This window comes from Trachurus trachurus, assembly GCF_905171665.1.
Source record: "Trachurus trachurus genome assembly, chromosome: 7".
Taxonomy (NCBI): Eukaryota; Metazoa; Chordata; class Actinopteri; order Carangiformes; family Carangidae; genus Trachurus; species Trachurus trachurus.
The window spans coordinates 25237869-25249140 of NC_139901.1; the positions used below are offsets into that span (position 1 = coordinate 25237869).

General features: G+C 40.5%; 1 protein-coding gene across 1 annotated transcript; it reads left to right on the plus strand.

Moving 5' to 3' along the window:
* Window positions 1–2235: 2235 nt before the first annotated feature.
* Window positions 2236–9619, plus strand: aaas (achalasia, adrenocortical insufficiency, alacrimia). Its single transcript, XM_083974590.1, has 17 exons — window positions 2236–2365; window positions 2600–2711; window positions 2808–2935; window positions 3373–3428; window positions 3522–3613; window positions 3847–3893; window positions 4254–4352; window positions 4548–4691; window positions 5701–5821; window positions 5965–6089; window positions 6407–6467; window positions 6566–6656; window positions 6779–6872; window positions 8445–8512; window positions 8624–8705; window positions 8846–8930; window positions 9442–9619. The coding sequence occupies exons 2-17, from the start codon at window positions 2601–2603 to the stop codon at window positions 9595–9597; spliced, it is 1560 nt and encodes a 519-aa protein (XP_083830716.1). The 5' UTR covers window positions 2236–2365; window position 2600; the 3' UTR covers window positions 9598–9619.
* Window positions 9620–11272: the final 1653 nt, after the last annotated feature.

The window sequence follows — 11272 nt, forward strand, 5'->3', positions numbered from 1 at the left end:
GTCGGCGATAGCGAGCGAATCGTTGTTTTTCCTCGGTCCGGGATGTCTCTAGTGTTTCCAGTCTCTATATCCACGAGTTTCACGCTACTGGGATGGATCCCAGCGGGCAAATTGTGTTATCAATAACCGGGGACCCATGCAACGTGAGGCGCGCTGGGTTTTTTGGGGGAGGGAGCTGTCTCTTTCCCAGTGCTGAATTGACGTCACGGATGCGCGAGCTGCGGCGCCAGGGGGCGCTACCCCCGCCCTCTGCAAACAGCCACACAGGCAACTAGGCTATCACTTATACACATCATCCCACCATTATTTCCATTCGCAAAACGTGTCTTTTTTGGGGAACATTTCATTCACTGATTTATATGTTGTGAGTAGCCTAGGCTATAGTCAATCTGGTCCCACATCAGCAGCATCCGCCCTGCTGGCTGTTGCCGATGTGTCCTTGAGCAAGACACAGAGTTGGCTGCAGGGATCCTGGTGAGGTGTCCAAGGCTGGATTAACAAAGGGGGCAAAGGGGGCAACAGTCCTCAAGACCCCGAGGAGCCCAGGTTCACCCATCTCCTCTGGGTTTGGTTATTTGATCTATAGTGACAAATATGTGAAGCTTTTAACACCACTAAACTAAACTATAAATTAAGTTGGGTTCAGAATGATTAATTATCTATTATCACTAATAACCTGCTCCTGTCATGTGGAGGGGTTTGGGTCAAAATCTAGTTTTATGCCTTTATTTGAGTTTATGTCGTTCTGACATGGAGTCTATTTCTGTGTGTAATCAAATTACTGCAAACTAAATTAAGTATTATTGCAGCATAGGAGTTCTGGTTGCACTGGAGTTAAAGGATAAGTCCACATTTTTAAAGTCCATCCAAAAACAAGTGTCCATTTGAGCAGTGAAAGATCCTATGCTGAATAAGAATATCTAGTGTAGCCTGCATATATATATTTTTTTTAAGCTTTTGGATAGCAGTAGTGCTATTCAGCTTGTGCCAATTATATGTCCACATGAAGGCCTACACTGTCTTTCACCTAAATAATGTGACAAATCATGTTGTTGTATCATCCCATTGTGGTTTTGTACATGTTCAGATGTGTTGTTTGACTGTGTTGTTGTCTTTTGCTGTGTTGTCTAAATGATGACCACATGAACAACAACACAGCCATTAGCTACATCTACATGATGTACATGTAGAGCAACACTTTCAAACAACATGGATGCAAGAGGATGGTAAAAGTACAGAAGCAATTTAAATTGACACTTTGAATAGCCTCATGCAATAGTTTTGTCACTCACAACTGATGTTTAGCTCAAAGTTGCTGTGTCACATTTGGCATATGCAGTGCGCATGCATTCATGTGGAGAACCAACCCTAATAGAAAAGAGTAGATCCGTCATGCATTTCCCAGATCAATCTTTATATAAGATAAGAAATTGCAATAGACCTAAATATAAAATAGTAGATATTCATCATATCACAAAGACAATTCTGAAAAAATGTGGCTGGGGAAATATCATGTGTAAACAATTTGTAACATAAAAGTAAAACATTATGATTGCCTTGTTTCTGGTAGAAAGTCTCTGACAACAAATAGGCTGGTAGTTGGTGTGGCTATGTTTGACTCAGTAATGTGGTGCAGTGTCACTCTGTGTCCTGAAGAGGACAGCATGTCAGCTCTGTCCGGTTTGTGCACTGAAGCAGACCTCTGCACTGCCAGCACTAGTTAATTGAAAGAAAGAAAAAAAAAAGGAAACAAAGATGTGGAAAGTCACTTCAGTTTCATTCAGATCTACACAAATGTTTCACTCAGCTCAGTCAATAATTGTATCAGAGTTTGCTACTTTGATAGAAACACAAGAGACACTGTACACAATTCAAATAATGTCATTAAGACAGAATCAAAGAAATGTTTGCTAGTTATTTCTTTGTTTAGCACTTTTACAAACTTATGACAGCTTATCCTTAGATGACAGGCCTAGCATACTTTGTAATGTCTTCATAATGTCTTCATTGTAACAAAATGCTATAAATGTTCATTGCATATTATTTGTCCAACTATTTTATAATTATTTCTGGTAAATTGTTTTCAAAGTCGAAAACACTCTTAGAAGGACAAGAATCCTAGAAGTATTGAATTTGTCAACACTGTTAATCCATGTAGATGTTATAAATAAAGTTGCTTCGGGAAAAAAAAAAATCAGATACGCGCAGTGCGCACGATTTGTCCTTCTGAGTTGCCGTAGTAGCCCACACGGCGGGATTGACTCGAAGACGGTACAAACTCACAACATCGTAGCCTCCACATTTTAACTTATCTTGAAAAGACACCGCGTGGAAATTAACCACGACACGCAGGACACGCTATAAGGTAACGTACACAACAAGTTATAACAGTAATGAGTGACATAAAAGTAGTTTATCAACATAGCCGGTGGCTAGCTAGCTAACTTTAACCGTTTTAGTGTTGACGTCCATCATGTCACGCTAAGTTACATTCAGCTGTTCGGTTGTAAACATAACATAAAGTCTTTAACGTTACCTGACTGGTCCATGGTGTGAGTTTGTCCATGGTCTTGTGGTGATTGTGTTTCTCCATGTTCAGGATGTGCTCTCTGGCGCTGTTTCCCCCTCCGCTGCCGTCGGGACAGACAACTCTGTGCGAGTCCAACAACGAGCTGCTGGCCGTGACCAACACCGAGGACCATCCCAAGCAGGTAGGATTCACAGGTGACACATATACCTACTACGTTTTTTGTTTTAAATGTTTTTTTTAATATAGGTCGTCGTTATATGGTCGTGTGTTTGTGCAGGAGTCCAGTTCCCTGAGTCTGTACTTCCCTCGAGAGTCTCTGAAGCTCCACAGTCGCACAGAAAACAGCAGCAAGGCAGCTTTTCTGGATCACTCTGAAACGCTGTGGATGAGGAGTGCAGCAGCGTGGTAGGACACTCTTAACCTGGCATACAGACCGTGTGAAGGACTGCTTACAGTTGCATAACTCTGACATGTTTTTAGTCGTAATTATGTTGTTTCTGACTGAGCAACACAGGACTTTTGCAGATGGGTTCATAAGGATCCTTTTATATTTGTTTTTTAAAGAACTACTATGATAGTATGCACTGAGCTGGGTGTTTTCCAGTTGAATATAAAAAGCATCAGTGCTCTCTGGTGGGCAAAGGATGCAATGGATACATATTTTTGAAACTAACTTGCTATTTGTGTACAGCCATTTCTTGTAATTTTTGTGACTAGCATAATAAATGATGTGGATTTATCTCCACAAAGCTAATATGAGCTGACATCATGGACCATTGTACTGTTGTGACCCAAGTCTGTTAGAGACAGAGATAACTTGCAACTTCTCTGGTCTGTTCCAGGCGGGATGGCGGTCTTACGGGGCTACTCACTGAAATTACCAATTCACAAACAGAGGGTATGTAAGACACACATACACATTACAGTGTTTAATTTGATCTGATCCTACTTAAACACTGATGTAACTTCCTTGTTTCTTGCTCTCTTCCAGTGCCTAAATGGCTTTCAATGAGTTCTGGTTGTAGCCTGGCGTTGCTCCAATGGATCGCTTCTTTTCACGGCTCCTTGTTTCCTCATCTCTCAGTGAGTACCTTTCCACTCAAAAACTCTGGTTTCTTACTCTTTATTGTTTATCATAGTTTAGCACATTTAAGTACATCATGTTTTTGTGTTTTGAGCTAAACTTTGTTAAGCAACTCTTTTTTAACAATGTAGTTGACATTTTTTTGGCATGGAAACCTCTTATCTGACACAAAATAGTACTCAACTTATCATGTGTGTAATTGTGCATTATCTATTTGTCATTTGTTCCACAGCTGAGCAGTGAGGACATGATAGCTGAGTTTTCACAAGTGCTGAACTGGTGAGTGCCGATGTAGTTGCCAATAATGTGGGTTTTTAGCAGAAGTTTACCCTCCATATTTAAGCACAATTTGCCGTGATTGAAACAATATTAAATGTTGATTGTGAGCAGAGAATAAACTATATCTTAAAAACTTTCTAGTTGTGATAAAGTCAAACAACTTCTGCATGCATTTTGGTTTTCTTCTATGATGGACCAAACTTATAAGTTGCAGCTTTGTATAAATAATTTCAGTGCTGTATGATCTCCATATACATACCCAGTTTTTTAAACCATATGTTATGTTATTGACGTAAGAGATACAATTTTTTTTTTAAAACCATCAAAGAGTTGTGCTTTAACCCCCTTTTGTGTTACCAGGTCCGACTGTGTGGTGCGAGCCTTTGCGTGGCATCCTCACACAGATAAATTTGCTGTAGCCCTCCTGGACGACTCTATTAAGATCTACAACCCCAAAAGGTACCGTGACCATCTAAGGAAACTAGCATCTCAAGGAAAACTCCCAGCAATTAACTGTGGATAAACTTGTAATTCTTGAAATGCACATAGTTCTTGAAAGATCAGACACCACCACTACACAATCACAAAGATAACTGTTGATAAATCTCTCTCGTGTAGAGGGAAACTCACTCTTCCTCTTCTGTTTTCTGTCAGTGCCACAACTCCCACACTAAAGCACCGTCTACAGAGGAGTGTGGCAGCCGTGCAGTGGAAGCCACTGTGTGCGTCTGCTTTGGCTGTCGCATGTCAAAACTGTTTACTGGTTTGGCACGTGGACCCCTGCTCGCTGTCAACCAGGTACGTAAACCCTTTCAGAACAACTGTGTTAAAAAAAAGAAAAGAAAGCTTTCAGAAATGACCTCGAAGTTACTTATTTTTTTATTTTTTTTATTACATTTATTTATTATTTGTTCTTTCTTGGTTAGTGTAATCCTACTTGACACTTTTTGTATGTGGTTGTGAGTTGCTGGAAGATGTCACCCTTTCCATCATCACTGTCATCAAATCTGTAGCAAACACTGTCACTGCTCAAGCCAGCTCATTGTCAATAGTCGGTTTTAGCAAAAAAAAATTATTAATCGATTTAGGCCTGCTACAATTGGCTAATTGGCAGGGAAGTATTTTTCATTTCATTTTGATTTATTCCATTCATGATATACATTCTTCACAGGGTTGCACATAGTATTTACATAATGTACACATTGTCACCATGAATAGTATTAAAGGAATAGTTCACCAAACAATGAAATTCAGTCATTATTGACACATGCTGATGAATACTTCAGAGTCGTTTTTTATTTCTCAAAGTGCATGTGGAGACCCAGGAGGGGGGTTCGTAGTCCAATTAAATCCTTATATGAGAGTCAATAGCACCCAACACAAAAAGGTCCATAAATCTACACAAAAACCTTGTAATATTCCTCCTTACTGCTCGTTTGCTGCAATCCAAGTGTCCTGAAGGGATATAGTCCAGAAATGACGTAATTTAGGACATTTTTACAGCCTCAACTCTCATTTCGTTGGACTACGAGTCCTCATCAGCATGAGGGTAAATTACATTTTTTGGTGAACTATTCCTTTATGAAATTAATTCTTGATAATTAATTGCAGGCCTTACAGTTTTTGCTTGTTGTCTGTCGTACACCGACCAGAATGAATGTGAAAGGTATTGAATCAGTTCTATGGGATTTAAAATGGGTTGTTAAAAGTCTTAAATTTTAACTCTTGCAGAAACCTTAAAACCCTCATACCGTTATGAACTTCTTCTCTCATGATACCTGGCTCTTCTTCCTCTTGACCCATCCAGGCCGTCGTCTGGCTGCGCTCAGGTTTTGTCTCATCCTGGTCACTCTCCAGTCACCTCCATCGCCTGGTCTCCAAGCGGCTCTCTCCTCGCGTCAGCCTCGCCTATGGACACTGCAGTGATGGTACGAGGGAACCGCTACATGTTGAATACCGATTGTTTAGAGTAAAAAAAAACTTTGTTTATCCCTGCAGGGAAATTCAGAGTTGTTGTTGTTATTATTGTGACTGTGGGATGTTGTACCTCTTTGACATCAATGTGTTTCAGGTTTGGGATGTCGCAGCAGAAAGCTGTGTGCCACTTCAGCGGGTTGGAGGGGGCGGGGTCACCTTCCTGTCCTGGTCGCCTGATGGCAGCCACATCCTGACATCTACACCATCTGCCCTGTTCAGGTGAGAGACGGCAAGTTTCTAAAACACTCAGCTTGTTCCTACAGTACCGTCAGTCTTTTCATGTTGGGCTATATTTGTTCATTTCAAGTTAAAGATATGTAAAGCTGCCTGTGAACTTCTCTCCCTCATGATTAATGTGTGTGGACTCGTCACTGGCCTCTTGCCGTATTATAATAGAGCCCCACTCAACTTTCATGAATATTTATGAACATGTGAGGGATTAGTGGTGAAGTCTGGAGTTTAGCAGCGGTTATCAGATATTAGGTAGAAGAAAAGTGGAGCTTTTACACACAGATAAGTAAAGTTTCTTTCTTCAGGGTTTGGGAGACCAGGATGTGGACCTGTGAGCGATGGCCATGTGTGAAAGGGCGCTGCCAGGTGAGAGCTTGTCGCCATGTTTCAAAGTCATTCTTTAATGAAGGTAACAAAACATTTAACATCTTGTATTTATTCAACGATGTGTTTGTTTTGGTTAGTCTGGCTGTTGGAGTCCAGATGGGAGTCGTCTGCTCTTTACTGTCCAGGGCGAGACGGTCATCTACGCTCTGACCTTCACTGACACACCAGGTGTGTGTGTTTTTCTTCTCATGTTGATAATTGATTTTTACAACTTCAATGTGGGATGAAAAAGCATTTATAGGGAAATACAGACTCATGAAACTAACCTTTGGGGCGTTGTTGCCCAGCAGGGATTCCTACAGGCTCATCAGCGGGGCCACAGGCAGCTGCAGTGGTGGCTGACCTCTCAGAGACGACCTTTAACACGCCACAAGGAGACATCATGTAAGATCTTCAAACTCAACTGCTAATTGGCCTAAATATTTTAATAAATACAGAGGTAAACAGAGGCTCAGCCCAGAGAGGAAGACAAAGGCAGACTGATGATGTAGCTTCAGTCATCAGGCGAGTTAAACTGTGTGTGCATCAGCCAACACAGGGCATCCAAATATTGTTTTGCAGCTTCAGTATAATGGTTAAAAGTAATTGAGTACACTCAGTTACGACATTGCACTAAAGTACAGCTTAAGTGCAGTGTTGAGTGGTATGTACTTTACATACATATATTTAGCTATAGTTACAAGTTACTTCTCAGGGTAACACTCTATCATAAGTACACACTATTAAGCATTAGTTAAAGCAGAAGCAAGTGATATTTTTGTGTTAATATAAGTCTTAAATAGTTATATCTTCCGACAGCAATCACTTACATAGAGTGTTTGGACTGAAACACGGGTCTGTCAGTCACTCTGCTCTGCTCTGAGCTGAGGAGAAAACATTTATCGTATCCTACAGTTTTTATCCAATGAGGAGAGAGAACGGCATGCAGGGCTGTGTGTGCAGCCAAGGGACGCCGTGAATGTGGTGACGTAGGGACGAGGACTGTTATGGTGCGTTCAAGGAAACTCGTAACTCGTGACCTGTGAAGTCATACCAGTTCAATCTGGTACGAGTTCACGGGTCGGAAGTTACGAGTGTCCGTTATAGACCCTTTCAGAGAGTATAAACAAATACAGGTGTGGCTCATTAGAAAACGCTCTGGTACACTAAATGTAATGGAGCCTTAATTAGTATCCTTGGTGACACCTGTCTTTGTTTATACTCTCTGAAAGGGTCTATAGTGACTTTCACAGGTAAAACAGGTCGGAAAAACACGAGTGGGTTGCCTGGAACGCTACAAAGTCGTAAGTTGTGACTTGAAGCTGTAATTTACGGTTTCAAAAGCCTGCCTGGAACGCAGCATTAGCGAAAACGACCGGATCGCTTACTTCTGCTTTAAGCAATGCATTAATAAGTACTGAATTCTTCATTTATACTGCATGAATACTCATTAGTATGTAGTTTATACAGTTAGTGCTTAATGGTGAGTAAAACATTTTTAACTGTGTTTATAAACTACATAGTAATGAGTATTCATGTGTTATAAATGATGAACTCAGTATTTAATGCTTAACTAATGCTTAATAGTGTGTGTACTTATTATAAAGCGTTACCTTCTCAGATTAAGATTTTACACACTAAACATATGATCAATTTATGAGATATTGTGAACTTAAATACACCACACCACAGTTTAACACATGCAGTTAACTACAACATTTAAATGCAGCTTCAATAATAATCATCCAAAATATAACACTAAGGGCCATGCTTCATAATATCAACTTTTGCTTTTGATATTGAAGTATGTTTCGCCCCTAATACTCTGTATTTTTTGTTAAAATGCAGCACTTTTCATGTTTACTCTGTGGTTTTCTTAGTTTTATGTGGTTAAATGATATGAGTTGTCAGTACATTTTCTTCCACCCCCGGTTAATTTGATCCTGGTCACTGAGAGTCTGTCTGGTCTGTTGCCAGTGTCGGTGGAGAGATCCAGTGTTTAGCCTGGGATCCGAGAGGAGAGAGGCTCGCAGTGCTTCTTCAAGGTATTACTCACTTTCCTTTTCTAGATGAATCCAGGCAGTATTACAGTGGAGTCATTTTTACCAACAGTTTTAATAAATCGTCTCAGTCAGATGTTTTCTCTGTTCTTCCAGGTGACCCTCAGGCGGCAGACCGACCTGCAATCATAGCCGTGTTCAAGACGAGAACCAACCCCATTTTTGAACTTCTGCCATGGTTTGTACTTTCATGTGTGGTCACATTTCATGTTTGTGTAATTGGAGTAGAACTGAAACGTATAGTATTTTACAGCATAGTGCTACTGCTATAAAACTCCAGCTGCATGTGCTGAGTAATTCTTGTGTTTCTCTGTTTAGTGGTTTTGTGCAAGGAGAACCTGGAGCTGAGCCAAGACTGATGCAGTTCCACCCAAGTTTCCAGCACGGAGCTCTACTCACTGTGGTTAGTCTCCACCTGTTTTTCTCCTCATATTAAGTTTTACCAAACAACATGATTATTAGGGAAGTGTTTCCACACCTCTATGTTTAGCTCTCACAGTATAACTGGCTGGGGGAACGGCTTGTTTTCCCCCACGGCTCTTACCGGGAGTGACGTTTTTGTGGGCGTTCCCTTGGTTGCCGACTCGATCTATAAACTTCAGCGGGTTTGTTTTGGCAGCGAATTTTGTTGCGGTTCATTCAGCGCTAATATAGACAGAAAACTTCCTCTTATTTGGGTCCAGGTTGCCTTGATATTATTAATTTTATTTTAAGGATTTTTTTATTTTCTGATGCAAATCACTGTAAAAAAAAAAAAAAAAAAATCGATGTGGATAATGCTAATCCAAATTTTCCGTCATAGTTTTGTATTTTAGTCTAATTGTGAAGCAGGTGTCAGTCTCATTGAAGTTTAAAAAAGCCTAGGCCTGAGTTCTCTGCCACCTTCACTCCTACGTTTCTCTCTCTGTTCACAGTGTTGGTCCACTGGAAGAATTACCCACGTGCCTTTCTACTTCCTGAGCGCTGGCGTTCCCCATTTTGGCCTGAGTGGCAGTCCCTTACTGCCGCGCCCACAGGAAAGACCTTCAGCCCTCGCTAATCAGTCGCTCTTCACAGAACTCATCTCTTGACCCAACATCACACGCACACAAGTCATTTTTGTTATTGCATATTGTCAATAAATGTGTAGAAAGTTCTTGTTATAAAAAACACGTTTCCTCATTTGTCAAAACATTGAGATAAAGAAGTGGAGGCTTTATGCTGCAGACCTAAAAACAGTTCCACTTAAAGTGCAGTTTATCTTTTAGTCTAAAATTGTTAACTTTCTTTTTATAGTAGCTGCTAACAGTACACTGATATGGATACATGTGTTCTTTCTGCATTTTAAAAAACAACCTATGTCTTATTTCTTTATATATCTGGTAAAAAAAAAAAAAAAACACAATCCTTATGATTCCCCACCCCAAAATACAAAACAAAAACAAAAAAACAGTAAAACCTCTGCTGCTCCTTCTCAAATGACCCAAAAGCTCAGTGTGCCTCTTTCAGAACAGCTCAGCACTGTAGAGAAGCACAGAATAAATAAGTGATGGAGACATCCTGTGCCAGATATGTCTAATAATATGCACAGTTTTTGAAAAAAAAGAAAGTCTGAGCAGCAGCAATATTTCACTGACAACGTGGAGATTTCATCTGCTTCTGAAATCTGTGTTTTTATTTATTGCCAAGTACTAGGTAGCAGTTCCCTGCTGTGTTTCATGAGCCAAACTAGATCAAATCTGATCAGACCATTGACAGATAATGAGTCCTCCCCTCCATCCCTCACTAATGTGGACGCAGTCTCTTTGCATTTCCTTTACAGCTGATTTTAGTTGCTCAGTTTCTCTTTTAAGCATTTTTCTAACATTTTAACCAGCATATGTTTCTTGGCCGTTTTGTGTTTCATCTTAGTTATTTTCAGTCATTTTGAATGGATTTTTTCATCATCTATCATCTTTTGGACTCTGCCTCTCGTCCTGTGTGTGCCTGTAGGTCAGTTCAGTTATCCATCCATCCTGGTGTCTGATGTGAAGCTTAGCAGGTGCAGGGGTTGCAAAACAGAACTTGAAGGACTCTGGACAGAAGGTGAAAAATGTCTTCTCCTTTGACAAATGTGTTAAAATGTCTTTGATATCTCACTTTTTCATTCGTGGATGATGTTGATGGCACTTCCACAGAAGATTGTATACCACTTCCTTCTGCAGCAGTTCTCGCTCGGACCTTTGTGTTCAAATCTGATCTAATTTAGTTTCCCCCGGTCTTTAACATTAATTGCCATTGGTTTTTGTGAACAGTAATGCTGACATAGAGCGTATCTTTATCTTTGTGTGTCTGAAATATTAAGTAGACCCTTTGTGTTCGTCTCATTATACTCAGAGTAGGGATGTGTCACTGTGTGTGTGCAGGCTTAAGTCAAGCTTTCATTACTCAGTCAGGACAGACCGGAGAGGAAGCAGGCCGCAGCACAGACAGGTAGTGCTGCGGCTGTTCAGATGCATCATTACTCTACAAAATACGTGATTCCAGTCAACAAAATGTTCTTTATTTATGCCTATTAGTTCAGACAAACAGGAGCCAACGTCGCCCAGCCCCACCCTGAAACCGCAGAACGAATACAGTACGTTTGTTCCTTTTTGGCTTTGAGATTCACACTTGCATCAGTCTTAAGCTTTCGCACACTCACACACACGTGCACACAGACTACACACTCACAGTCAAGAGTAACTGACCTCAAGAAATACAAGTTTACCAAAAAAAAAAAAAAAA

What these genes read in the sequence shown, in the direction of transcription:
- aaas (XM_083974590.1), top strand. Translation starts at nt 2,601, where the DNA reads ATGTGCTCTCTGGCGCTGTTTCCCCCTCCGCTGCCGTCGGGACAGACA. An exon ending in TTTTCACAAGTGCTGAACTG is followed by an intron (nt 3,894 to 4,253) that starts GTGAGTGCCGAT and finishes TTGTGTTACCAG; the next exon opens with GTCCGACTGTGTGGTGCGAG. An exon ending in ACGCCACAAGGAGACATCAT is followed by an intron (nt 6,873 to 8,444) that starts GTAAGATCTTCA and finishes GTCTGTTGCCAG; the next exon opens with TGTCGGTGGAGAGATCCAGT.